The 13,619-nt window shown below is 45.1% G+C and overlaps 2 protein-coding genes across 2 annotated transcripts in view; one reads left to right on the plus strand and one right to left on the minus strand.

Annotated features, from left to right (window-relative positions):
- The window catches only part of GPR39 (G protein-coupled receptor 39), a 234,187-nt gene extending 224,632 nt beyond the window's left edge, over nt 1-9,555 (plus strand). The window contains exon 2 of the mRNA XM_060106375.1: nt 7,859-9,555. Coding sequence (XP_059962358.1) covers nt 7,859-8,364 — 506 coding nt within the window. The 3' untranslated portion in view covers nt 8,365-9,555. The remainder of the gene's footprint in view (nt 1-7,858) is intronic.
- Nucleotides 8,835-13,619, minus strand: part of LYPD1 (LY6/PLAUR domain containing 1) — a 64,322-nt gene continuing 59,537 nt past the window's right edge. Inside the window, exon 3 of the mRNA XM_060106376.1 lies at nt 8,835-9,070. Coding sequence (XP_059962359.1) covers nt 8,835-9,070 — 236 coding nt within the window. The remainder of the gene's footprint in view (nt 9,071-13,619) is intronic.

The raw sequence follows: 13,619 nt of genomic DNA on the forward strand, positions 1-13,619 counted from the left end.
ATAGTCCCCGTTACCACCACCCACACCTGGGCTGTGCGTTACTAGGGAAGAAGCATTCGGCTTCACTTGTCTGCTGAGACATAGCTACAGGCTTTTGTAGCTACCCCAGACACAGGGACATCACTGTCCTCTGATTCAGAACAGACTGTATAGAAAGCCACACAGCTAATACGGTTGAGATCCACATAGAAAAATATTTATTTAACAGTTTTCAGTTGATCATTGACCATGCATTCATAAAGGACAAGGAACAGAGGCACTAAACCACAATGACGACCCTAACTGCTGCTTAGAGTGCAAGGGGGTGTCCTACAGCTCCCAGACAGGAGGGCTTGATTTAGAAATATATGTATTGTTGTAGTGATTTATAATTTTTCTTCTTGTACTGAAGTTTATAGAGCAGAATGGGATGGATGTCATGCTTTTAGCCAATTGCAGGCCACCTGGAATCTGGGTCTCTGGTGGATGGAGCCACACTGGGGGGACCGTCCTTTCCTGGGCTCCGTCAAATAGCTGGGGCGGGGATGGGACATCAGACCATCTGTCCTCATGGACAGAAGCAGCCATCTGTGGCCTTTACATCCTTTTAAAGCTGTGACCTGCACCCTTCTCTGAAAACCAAATCCCAACAGCCCTCCTACCTTCTCCTAAAGAATATTTCTCAATAGGGAAGAGAACAAGGGGGCAGATCACAGTTTTAAATGAAGGTCCCTAAGCGGATAGGGGGTATGGAAAAAGGGACCACAAGGCGTCTAGGCAAGCCCTGGCAGGGTCAGAGGACATAGGACATGGAGTGGCTCTCAGCCGGGGGAGAATGTCCAGTGCACAGTCATCACCTGTGCTCCTCACAGCCCATCTGTGCTGCTTCCAAAGCCCCTCAATTTTCACTGGCAAACTTAGCAATAATGAGTGGTGGCCATCCTTCTAGGAAGCCACCTGTTAGCTATTAAGGAACATGCCTGGGGCTGATCCAGCCACGGTCTCAAAGCCATCCAAGAAAAAAAAGGGAAGCGGTGTGTGCTGGCAATGTGAGCAAGACTGGATATGGCTTGGTTATGGTGACCCTGGGAAAAGATGGAGGGGAGAAAGGGGGAAAGAAACAGTGCAGAGAAAGGAGAGGCGCCATTGCTTTCCTTACTGGAGAAACATGTAAAGAAAGAGGGGGGAAAAGACAGGAGACGGGAGCAGGGAGAGGAAAGGGGAAGGAAGTGGAGAGAGGGAGGAGAGAGGGAGAGGAGAAGAGAGGGAGGGCTGCCTTCAGAAATGCGAGGAGCCAGTGGGGGCAGTTTCAGAGTTACTGTCAGCAGTATTACACTCCTTCGAATGTGATGCTTCAAAGGCAAGCCCGTGAGAGGGTGTGGTGTGCTGATGAGGCCACACCAATGCCCACCGACCCGGGCTCCACCTCCATCTGTGCTTCTCTTAGACCAGCGGTTCTCAAATTTGAGTATCAGCACCAACCAGTGGCCTTGTGAACCCCAGGGGTCCCACCCGCAAGTCTCTGATGCAGCGGGTCTGGGTTGTGCATTTCTCCCACGTTCCCAGGTAGTACTGATGCTGCTGTTCCGCGAACCCCCGCTTTGAGAACCGCTGTCTTAGAGGTGAGAGACTAAACCAAGGTTTGCCCTGATTTGGGCTCCTCGGGTCGAAGTCAGCGCGTGAGTCAGTGTCTCAGCTGGCTGGCAAGAGCAGGTTGGCAAACACGACGACGGAACTCAGGGAAGCGCTAAAACCTTGATTGGATGCGTTTGCCTCTTCCTGGCTCTTCATTCAACCAACCGTATGTTTACTTCCCACCGGCAACTGTGATTCTAAACGTCCGTTGACAAGCAGGTGTGCTGCACACTGCTATACGCAAGTTAAGTTGTTGCCCACAAACGGATGCACTGCTTTCTCGCTGGCCTCCATTCCCACCAGCTCCACCCAGCCCTTTGTTCGGGCCACACTGAGGCTTGCAGCTCTCAGAAAGGAGCGGCCCTTGCATTCCTCCATCCCCTGTTCGTGCTGTGTCTCGGCCTGGCTGCCATTTTCCAGGCAAACTAACTCTTACTCTCCTTTAATTTTTTTTTTTAAAGATTTTTTTTTGATGTGGACCACTTTTAAAGTCTTTATTGAATTTGTTACAATATTGCTGCTATTTTGTTTCGGGTTTTTTGGCCCCGAGGCATGTGGGGGGTCTTAGCTCCCTGACCAGGGATCGAACCCGCACCCGCTGCATTAGAAGGTGAAGTCTTAACCACTGGACCACCAGGGAAGTCCCCCTCCTTTAATTTTCGGAGCGTTCGCACCTGTGGGAAGGTCAGCCAGCCCTGCTCATTGCTGCCGTAATGTTCTGTACAGATTGCTGCCATGGCCCTTTGCAAAGAGTCACCAGGCTGTGTCTGCCTCAGCCTTCTCAGCGTTTTATCATCAGTGCCTTGGACAGGGGCTCTAACTCCTGCTCACCGCGGTTGGGGTTAGAGAGAAATTGGAATATTGGGGCAGGAAGAGGTGGAGAGCTCTGCTAATCACTGAAATCCTAAATCGAGGCTTCCGTGATTCAGTGAAACGGGACTCTGACAGGTGGAAAAGTAAATCTTTGTGATTTCTTTAAAAGCAAACAAAATAACTTCACTTGAGGAAGGATCAAATATCCAGATCTTTTCTGCTTAGCACGAGCTAAATATTCTTTTGTAGCAGGTGCTTATGTAAGGTAGATGGCTGGGCAGACGGATGGACCGATAGACGCAGATAGGCGAATGGATGGACGGACAGATTGGGTGGATAAATGGTGTCCTTAAGACTTGTTCATCAGGTCATGACCTTGAATCACATTTTGTTTTCCAAACATTCGTCAGCTCCTCAGGGAGAACTTCAGCTTCCTCTGGGGGGAATATGTGTGCTCCAGAGCTTTGTCATGTGCCTGTTCTTGAGGGACCTGGTTCTAAAACGGAATCCAGTGTCTCGAGGTGTTGTGCTGACTTTAGCTGGGGTCTGACAGGGACCTGCCTCTCGTTGAATTCCATGCTGTGAACGGTTAGCCCTTGAGCCAAAAAGTGGAAGACAAAACCATCCCACTACCTTTAAAAATAATGAAAGGCTTTTTGGTCAATTTCGGGTGGAACCCAGCGTTCTGAGCAGTGGTCCTGCCCCCGTGACCTGTGAGATCTTGAGCAAATCACGTAGCCTCAGTTCTGACCCTCGTAGGACAAGGGAGTTCTCCTCCTGTTGTCCCGTTTTCTGAGGACTGTGCGTCATTTCTGGGGGACTCGCAAATAGTTACCTTCACTTTAAAGACTGGAGGGGAGAAAACAGAGCACGATGTCGGATGTGTGATGCCACCACATCCCAGGCGGCACAGCTTAACGCACTTCCGAAGACTAAACCAAGCAGGCTGACTCGAATGCTGTTGAAATATCAGGCTTCAGTGCAGGACGCTGTTGGACATCTGCATTACTTCTGTTTTTTAAACGGTACTCTGCTGAGAATAAATCTGTGTCACTGCCTAATGGCTCTTGTCATTTTAGTGCAGTGATCAAGGAGGAAAAATGGAAATACTTTATGTGGAAAAACAGGCAAGGTGTGAAGGTATTTCTTAACCCAGAGTGCACGGCTGTGGGCAGTACAATACAGATCTATCAACAGTTTCACTTAAAGTGGTTTACCTGCTTTACGTGACTGAGTTCAGTTCACTGATCTTCATTCAAGTTCACACTGAAGTCATTTACCTGCGGGCTACAGATTACACCACACAGACCAAAGCATTAGCGATTTTTCCAAATGTAATATACAAGTCCAAATTGATTGCAGCCCAACGTAAATTTAGTCAAATCTTTAATATGGTCTATTAAGGCGTGAATAAAACTTTAAAGCTTTGCCTCAACTACAGAGTAGCTGGGACTGGAGCTGAACCAGTTGTGAAACAGCCAGAATAAAAAGTCACTGTTGGACATGGTATTTATTCTCAGCAATGTGTCATCTAAAATAATGAACTTTGTTTGCAAATGTAGAAATGAGCAATTCACTTGTTATTATAAAATGACAATTTTATAAGGGGGCTAGTTTGACTCCTGACACCACCGAGGCTAACCGCTGTTACATTGTCCATGGGCACACACCTCACGCTGACCATTGACTGTACCTGGGCACCCAGTGCTCCATTTTCCTAGCACAGAATCATCTTTCAAAGCACAAGAGCAAAGATGGGGAAGTATATTCTAGCAGCCCTGGCAGGTATGTGGCACGATCTGTGTTATTCCAGAATGACTAGGCAAGGCTTAGAATGAGGAATGCAAAATAAAATTGTGTGTTTTCAGAATTACTTATGCTTTAAATAATTTGTAGTCCCTTATAGGGAAGGCTTTCTGTGAAAAGACTGGATAGACTTGGTCTACACGATAGCGGAGAATGTGTATTCAGAAATACGATCCAGATTCAACCTTGGTTGCATTGTCAGAATCTTCGGAGGATAAATACAGGCTAGGTGGGAGATTCTGTGAGGGTTTCTTTGGTTTGGCAGGACTCTCTGGGTGTGTGGCTGGGAAGTGGGGAATGGGAGGGGAAGGAAATTGGGAGCCTTGCTGCTTTAGGGAGCGTCTATGAAGGGTTACTTTAACCTGTGGCGTAGCCACTAGCCAGAGGGGGCTAGTGTGTTGTAAAAGCCACACTGGGTTTCAAAGACTTAGTAAGAAAATATAAAACATCGCATGAATATTTTGATTCGTTGCACATTGAAACCGGGGGTGAAATGATAGCTGGGGCATATATTGGATTAAAATCATTAAAATTGATTTCACCTCTTACTTTTTGAATGTGGTTGAGATTTTAAAATTACATATGTGGCTTGTATTTCTAGTGGACAGTGCTGCTTAATACCTATTATGTATGGTGGGGTTATGGCTCATGTTTACTTTCTTGCTTGTGTTTTATTTTTCAAATTGACAACGTGAGAGACAATATTGTCTTGGAGAAAAAAATATATATTTAGCTTTTGTGGATTTTGGAGTCCAGCAAGCATGTGTCTTGGCTACACAGCTAGCCCTTGGGTAACTAACCTCTGAGCCTCAACTTCCTCATCTAGAAAATTAAGATAATAACAGTTTTGATCTCAGCAGGTTGTGGTGAGAAATGCATGGGAAATTAGCAGAGAGCACTTATCATTGAACTAACATAGGGAGAACGCAATCAGCATGGTTCTTTCTTACATCTCAGGACCCGTCCAGTGCCTCCTCTTTTAATCCCTGACGCTTTCAACTCAGTTCCTTGTTTCGCTTCTTCCCCAAATTTGTATTTTCTTTCATGTCTATCCATCTATTGACTTCTACACCCAGAAGGCTAACCTTTGCCTTCTTTTTCTCATCATTGAAAAAAAATCTCTCGACTGGTTCCCCATCTTCTTACTTGTTCAGACTAAGGTACCTCCTACTTATTTACTTCAGCTGTTCAGAGCAAGAATTCTATCCTGGCTAAAACTATACACCAGCCACAAGCCTTCATCGGCCCTTGTCTGGATGCCTCCTACCGGGGATGCTGGGTCTTGCCTTTTATGGAACTGCTTCTTTTGATGGGATGGTCAATCAAAGGACGAGCGACTCCAGGCAAAGGGGGTGTGGGTAATGGGAGAATAAGGGTCATGTAACCAAGAGATGAAGAGAACAGGACAGGAGAAGAACAATCGTGTAACTCCTCTCTTTTGCCCCCCACTGCTGCCTTTTCTTTCTCCTTGCCCTGCTTCCGTTGGCTTTAGAAGCTGTGCTGTGTTCAACCATGGTGAGTACAAGGTGGTTCTCATTGCCTTTCTAGATTCTGGCACCTGCATGCACGACCTCCCACGGTGAGCATGGCACACGTCTAAAACCCTGGGCTCACTTTCCGCATTCTAAGAAATAAGTCCTTAGATGAAGATGGTTGTTACTTGTTCTCTGAAATTCAGTGGCAAAGGAGAGAAAAAGAAAACTTTGCGATATGTTGTGTCGCTGGGTGAGTTACCTGAGTCCTTCACAATTAACAAGACGAACCTTTCAGCCAGCGCTACATGAGATGAAAAACAAGGAAAAATAACTTAAGAACACACTTGGAATAGCAGTGGTGGCTGGACACTGGACACACCCGTACCTCTTAGAGTCCCCGATTTTCCTATGCAGGTTTTTTTTTTTTTTTGGTCATCAGAACAAGGTTGGTTTTTGTTCCCATCTAGCAGCTGTAACTAGGTGCTTCAGCCTGTACTCTTAAGGTGATTTTTTTTTTTTTTGCCTTTCATCAGATCAATATGTTACTTTGCCTGTTTTATTTTTAGATTTACTGAGTGTTCTGAGGGTGGGAAAGGAAAGAAATAAGCAAATTGGTTTGTGTTTCAAGTGTGGGCTGAGGTTTGACCCAAGAAACCTGTCAAACCTGTTTGGAAATTTAACAGCAGAGCAGGTTTCAGGGGTCTCCTTTACTGACAGCTGGGATTTTTGGAGGATTTGTTGTTGGGAGAACTGGGTGATTTCAGTGCCAGAGAACATAACTAGGGCCCCCTCTGCCACCCCAGGCAAGGGATGCTTAGGCGAGTGTGTGCGGGAGGGCCAACCCTGGATGGATAAACATGGCTGCTTTTCCTGGAGCATTTATTAATGAAATATTTACCATTGATCAGAGACAGGAGGGGTCGTTGCCAACCATCACTTACCTGTGGCTTCCTAGAGAATCAGAGGGTTTGAAAATGTGAATGAATTTTTCTTCTTATGTAAATTTAGGAGAGGGAGGAAGAATTTCTGAAAATCCAAAACACAGCTCTAAGATATCAGCTCCCCACACAGAAACTCACATTCTGGTGTCTTGGGTCCCCAAGAGAAGACAGCAAATGCTCTGCAGATCCCTGCTCTTCCTTTTCTTATTTACTTTTTTGGTCACTGTGGATAAATACTCATGACATTTGTGGTATCAGTTGTCTGTCTATGGTGTACATAGCATCTTTTTCTCTGTAAGAGGTTGTAGAAGGAGCAGCGATTGCATGATTCAGAATGCAAATATGTGGGCGTGCAGTCATCTGTCCATGCAGGCAACTTTTGATCCTCTGGGGGACCACTAAGGGGTGTCTTTTTAGAGCCTGATCTTTTCGGGGCTGCTGACGGTACAGCTTAGTGACACAAAGGCAGTGAGCCAGAGAGTTACTAGCTGAACTCGAAGTTTTATATTTTCCATGGTTTTTGGATAATTACCTTTTTTCCCCCATGAGGCTCAAATATATGACACATCTAAAAACACCTGTAAAGAAACAGAAGTGCTGCTGCAGATGCGAGCATTGTAACTACAGGTGCGCACGCCTACTAAATATATGTCCAAAACACACACTCAGTGACAGGCTACTCCTGATTTTTGCCTCCCCTGAAATTGAATGCAAAATTAGTGTCGCTAAATATACTTCTTTGTTATCAAAGGGCTGCCACTGCCCTTTGTCTTGAAAATAATCATTGGGTTGTCTCTAGACAAACAAACATTCTTTAAAGTACAAATATTGTTTCATCTGATGTGGCTATACCGTATCCATCTATTCCTTAAAGGCCAAAACCAGACTTATGGACTACATAAAATGCTTTCTGGGTACACAAACAACAAAAACATTTTTTTAAATTAACAGGCAGCAACAGGTATAAATAAATTGTCTAAAGCATTTAATGGTCTTTAACACAGTCAACGCCCCTGGCCTTGAAACTGTTAAATTTGTTTTTTGGCTAGTGGCAAAAAAAAGCCATCAAGCAAGCCCAACTTGAAAATTGGGTACCATTTCCTGGCCAGTAAGCACAGAACTGAGGGGCTCAGTATTTTATGGGTATCTTTTTGTTGCTGGGCTTATGACTGTTTTTTTCTCTCTCTCTCCCCTCTCCTGCCTGCTCAGGGCTGATCGTTGTGACACTGGCCGTGTGCTGGATGCCTAACCAGGTTCGGAGGATCATGGCTGCGGCCAAACCCAAGCACGACTGGACCAAGTCCTACTTCCAGGCGTACATGATCCTCCTCCCATTCTCGGACACCTTCTTCTACCTGAGCTCGGTCGTCAACCCGCTGTTGTACAACGTGTCCTCGCAGCAGTTCCGCAGCGTGTTCGGGCAGGTGCTGCGCTGCCGGCTGACGCTGCCACATGCCAACCAGAAGCGCCTGCGCGCCCACGTGGCCTCCACCGTGGATAGCACCCGCTTAGCGCGCCGCCCGCTCATCTTCCTGGCTTCCCGGCCCAATTCCTCTGCAAGGAGAACTAACAAGGTTTTCTTAAGCACTTTTCAGAGCAAGGCCAAGCCCGAATCTGAGCCTCAGCAGTTGAGTCGTGAGTCACCGGATCCCAACTCAGAGGTGAAACCTGCCAACCCTGCCACCGAAAATGGCTTCCAGGAGCATGAAGTGTGACTGTCTGTCAAGGAAGAAAGGGAAGCTGGAGCGCCAACGGGCCCTCCCCACACGAAAGCGACGGTTACCTTCATCCAGCAGTGACTAAACAAACTGTGCCCGCATCATCAGGGACAGGAGTGGAAGACAGGGGCCTGGGAAAAAAGCAGACGGCCACTTAGAAGTGTCCCTTAAGGGCTAATGCTGCTGCCAAGCTGGCCTCAACTCTGCAAGTTGGCCCATCTGTATCCGTTCCTCCTCCTTCCTTCCATTAAGGACACACTGAAAATTCAGCCAAACTGAATGTATCCAGAGCTCACAAAGTTTTGTTTTTACACTGAGCTCTTTCATTATTTGCAAAGGAACTGAAAGAAAGAGAACACGGATTCCCCTCGCCACCCAGACTCAAAGGACACCCAGAAAAACCTCAGGGGGCTGGGGGAGGGTGGGCCAGAAGAACAATGCAGGAAGGGCTGGTATCTCCTTCAGCTTCAGCAGTGTGCCAAGAAGAGGCCTAATTCGAGGAGCAGGATGGTGCTGGGGAGCCCTGGCCGAACGGCCGGGGCAGAATTGCTCCTTTTCTTGGGCCGGGGCCCATTGCAGAGAGGGGTGTTGCAGCAGCTGATGCACACTGAGTTCAGTTTCCCTGGGGAGCAGAAGGATTGGTACCCAGCCGAGGCGATGAGGCAGGCGGCTGACGACGCGCATGACTTGCGGTACATGATTCCTGCAACACAGACCCAGAGGAGCAAGATTAACCAGCCTGCGCTGGCCAAAAGACGGCAACCCTCTGACCCCAAATCCCCACGGAGAGCACTTTCTTCCTTCTCCTACAGCCCAGAAACTTGGTGTGGCCAGGGAACTGCTCCAGGGTGTTTCGTTAAGCCCCCCAAAATATATGACATGTGCAGTGAAGGCAGGCATCATTTCACTTGCTTCTGGGATGTCAGTACCAGTGAATAAAGAGCTTTTACAATCAAAGTTCATTTTTGTTTAAACTGTGTACTAGACAGAACTTCTTTTTATTTACTTTTTTGGTTCACACTGTCTCATGCCAGAGAGGATGACAGGCTGCACTTCAACATCTTATCTCTCTTATTACTTTATAAGCGACCACAGAGAGATGGCTCTCAACTGTGTGTTTATTAAATCCTGGAATCCTCTCAATAAAAACCAAACTCCAAAGAGAATAAATGAGATCACTACCAAAGAGGCCCTGTGTGGGTTCAGTGAAGGGAGGGGGGGGCCTGGCTGACAGTGTACCGAGCGCTGCCTTGTTCCAAGGGAAGTTTTGCCCTTAGAACATATGGCCATTTGCCAAGTCAGCACCACACAGCCAGCACTTATTAACACATACTGTGTGGACACATCAAGGGTCTTCCCAATAAGACTGGAGGGGCCCATCTTAAGGAGCTTGTGTGTCAGGTCCAAACTGCAGCATAATCATCAAATCAGGGTGTCTTGGGTAATCATTTGACTTTGTAAAGCTGGAAGTTTATTCAAGCAATAGCTAAGCTTATTAAATACGTTCCTGAATGCCAGGCACTCTTCCGATGGCTCCTAGCTCATTTACTACCTGCAACAACCCTGCAAGAGAGAGCCCCAAGGTCATCCCCGTTTTGCAGATGGGGATCCTAAGGGCAAGAGAGATTTAGGAACTTGCCCAAAGTCACACTTCTAGAAAGAGCACCTGTGATTTGAACCAAGTATTCGGGTCCCATGCTGTCAAATCTGCAGTATATCTAGCAATAGTAGCTTTGCTACTATATAGCAAAGCAGCCAGCCAAGTTAACCAGAAAATGGTTTTGGTTTTTGCAGGGGGGGAAGACAAAGTGAAAGTAGCTTTTGTTGTGCGTGTGTGTGTGTGTGTGAGAGAGAGAGAGAGAGGGAGAGGGAGAGGGAGAGAAAGAGGGAGAGAGAGAGAGAGAAGCCGTTTTGTATCAACGAACTACTTTTCTTTTTGGACATACAACATCATACTAAAGCTGAACCTCAAAGTGATGCCTTTAGCCCATGTGCTGCCCTGCGTGTCTGAGGGATACAACACATTCCACCAGTAGCCAGGGCTCCCTCCCCTCTGACTCCCTGCAGGTATGTGTGTTTTCAAGCATGGCTTCCATTTGGGCCCCCATCCTCCCCCTTGAGAATTGCTACTTTGGATGCTAGAGAAATGGTGGAAAAAAAACTGAAGTCCCTAAAACTCCCAAGTGGGAGGTAAAGAAATACTTTAGATTTATATTAAACATGCAATTTTATGTCATTTCTATAACTGCATGTTTGTAAGGATTGATTTTGTAACTCTGTTAGAAAAACCTGGAAGGTAGCTGGTCTGGTAAGATAAATCCCATGGACAGAGGATGTGTAGGGGGAACAAGAGGCACTGTTTAATTTCTAAGGAACATGCTACAGAGTTCCCAGAGTGTCTACGTTTTCTAACCATTGCCCATTTTAGAAAATTAAGTTTCACTGTCTTTTTTTTTTTTTTTTTTTTTTTTTTGCTGTACGCAGGCCTCTCACTGTTGTGGCCTCTCCCGTTGCGGAGCACGGCTCCGGACACGCAGGCCCAGCGGCCATGGCTCACGGGCCCAGCTGCTCCGCGGCACGTGGGATCTTCCCGGACCGGGGCACGAACCCGCGTCCCCTGCATCAGCAGGCGGACTCTCAACCACTGCGCCACCAGGGAAGCCCTCTCACTGTCTTTTTATTCTTAACTATTAAAAGCCACTAACTGTCGGTTGTCAGTTCAACTTCAGTAAACTTTTTTCCTTTAAATAAATTTTAAAAATTAAAAAATATGTACTGACTACATCTTTTACTGTAAAAATGTTCAGACAGACAAGAAAATGCTCCTTGACCGCTCTCCTTTCAATGCTACATCCTCCTCAGAGGTAAGCACGCTTATCAATTTGGGATGCCTCCTTGCAGGCCTGTTTCTCTGCATTTACATATGTGTCCATGGAGAAGAGGTCTGTGCATATGTCCTAACAGCATAACATAACATCCTATATGCTGTATATATGTATATCCTATTTGCATTTTCACTTAGTGACATGGCTGGGGATATATTTTTAAGTCTAACTTTGTAGGACTAAGAGTCAGTGATGAGGTAAGTTAGTTAGATAAGTAACGCAAGATAGGTGCCCCAGTTTTGTGACTGCTGCCCAGGGGAACATCTCCAGATCACTTGGCTCTGATGGCCAGTGGGGCCTACGCTTGTAGTCCTGAAGGACTGTATATATTTGCATCTTTAAAAGTTGCTGCCAGATGGTCTGCCTTCCAATCAGCCTGAATCTAGGTGCTGAGATCCTCTTCTTTGGGACACTAACTGATCTCAGCACACACTCAACTACTGGGACCTATTAGAAATAAAATAGGCTGCTTAGACAATTGGAAAGGTTGAAGAGATAACCCAAAGCTGGGGTATGGTTGAGTGACAAGGTACATCTCCTACACTAGGCCAGCCCTTCAAGACTGGGAGAGGTGGCTGTTTCATCTATCGCACAGAAACCAAAACACGTCATCAAAAGGGAGAAAAAGATGAATATGGTCCAAACAAATAAATAAGATAAAACTGGAGAAGAAAATTTAAATGAAAGAGGTAAGTAATTTACAAGAAAAAGTTCAAAGTAGTCGTTTTAAACATGCTCATTGAACTTGGGAGAAGAATGGATGAACACAGTGAGAACTTCAACAAAGGGAGAAAATATAAGAACCAAACAGAAGTCACAGAGCTAAAGAGTACACTTATTGAACTAGAAATGCACTAGAGGGGTTCAAGAGCAGACTAGATGAAGCAGAAGAAAGGATCAATGAACTCAAAGACAGGGCAGAGGAACTGACCCAATCAAAGAGCAGAGAAAACAAAAAGGGATGGAAAAAAAAAAAGGAAGATAGCTTCAGGGACTCATGAAACAACATCAAGTGCATTAATATTCACATTATAGGAGTCACAGAGGGAGAAAAACAAAAGAGGGAGAAAAACAAAAGGGGTAGAAAACTCATTTGAAGAAATAATGGCTGAAAACCTCCCTAACCTGGGGAAGGAAACAGACATCCAGATTCAGGAAGCCCAGAGAGTTCCAAATAAGGGGAACCAAAAGAAACATACATCAAGACACATAATAATTAAAATGTGAAAATATAAGACAAGGAGAGAATATTAATGGTAATAGAGGAACAGCCTGTTACTTCAAAGGAAACCCCCATGAAATGAGCAGCAGATTTTTCATGAAAAACTCTGTAGGCCAGAAGGGAGTTGCACAATATACAGGCATACCTCATTTTACTGCTTTCTGTTTTATTGTCCTTCACAGATACTATGTTTATTACACACTGAACGTTTGTGGCAACCTGAGTTTAGAAAGTCTATTCAGCACCATTTTTCCAAAAGCATTTGCCCACTTCATGTCTCTGTGTCATGTTTTGGTAATTCTCACAATATGTCAAACTTTTTCATTATTATATTTCTCATGGTGATCTGTGATCGGTGATAATTGATGTTACTATTCTAATTGTTTTTGCTTTGTATTTTTTACTTAAGATATGTAAATTTTAAAAAGACAATGCTATCTGCACACAATAAATTACAGTAAAACATAACTTTTACATGCATGGGGAAACCAAGAAACTTGTATGACTTGCTTTGTTGCAATATTTCCTTTATTGTGGTTGTCTGGAACCAAACCCCAGTATCTCTGAGGTATGCCTGTATTCAAAGTGCTGAAAGAAAAAAAAAAACTTCCAAACAAGAATATTCTATCCAGCAAACTTATAGTTCAGAATTAAAGGAGATACAAAGTTTTCCAGACAAGCCAAAGCTAAAGGAGTTCATCACCACTAAACCGACCTTATAAGAAATGTTAAAGCGGCTCATGTAAGTTGAAAAGAAAAGGTGTTAATTAGTAACAAAACATATGAAAGTATAAATCTCACTAGTAAAGGTAAATGTATAGTAAGTGTAGTGGATTAATCACTTATAAAGCTTGTATGAAGGTTAAAAGACAAAAGTAGTAAAAACAACTAACTACAATAATTAGTTAAGGGATACACAAGATAAAAGTAAAATATGAGTGGACACAAGATAGCAGAGTAGAAGGACACCTCTTCTTATGAAAACACCAAAATCACAGCTAACTGCTGAACAACCATTGACAGAAAAATGCTGGAACCTACCAACAGATATCCTATGCCCAAAGACAAAGAAGGCCACAACGAGATGGTAGGAGGAGCACAACTGCAATAAAAGCAAATCCCACACCCGCCGGGTGGGGGACCCA

This window comes from Mesoplodon densirostris, chromosome 8 (assembly GCF_025265405.1).
Source record: "Mesoplodon densirostris isolate mMesDen1 chromosome 8, mMesDen1 primary haplotype, whole genome shotgun sequence".
NCBI lineage: Eukaryota > Metazoa > Chordata > Mammalia > Artiodactyla > Ziphiidae > Mesoplodon > Mesoplodon densirostris.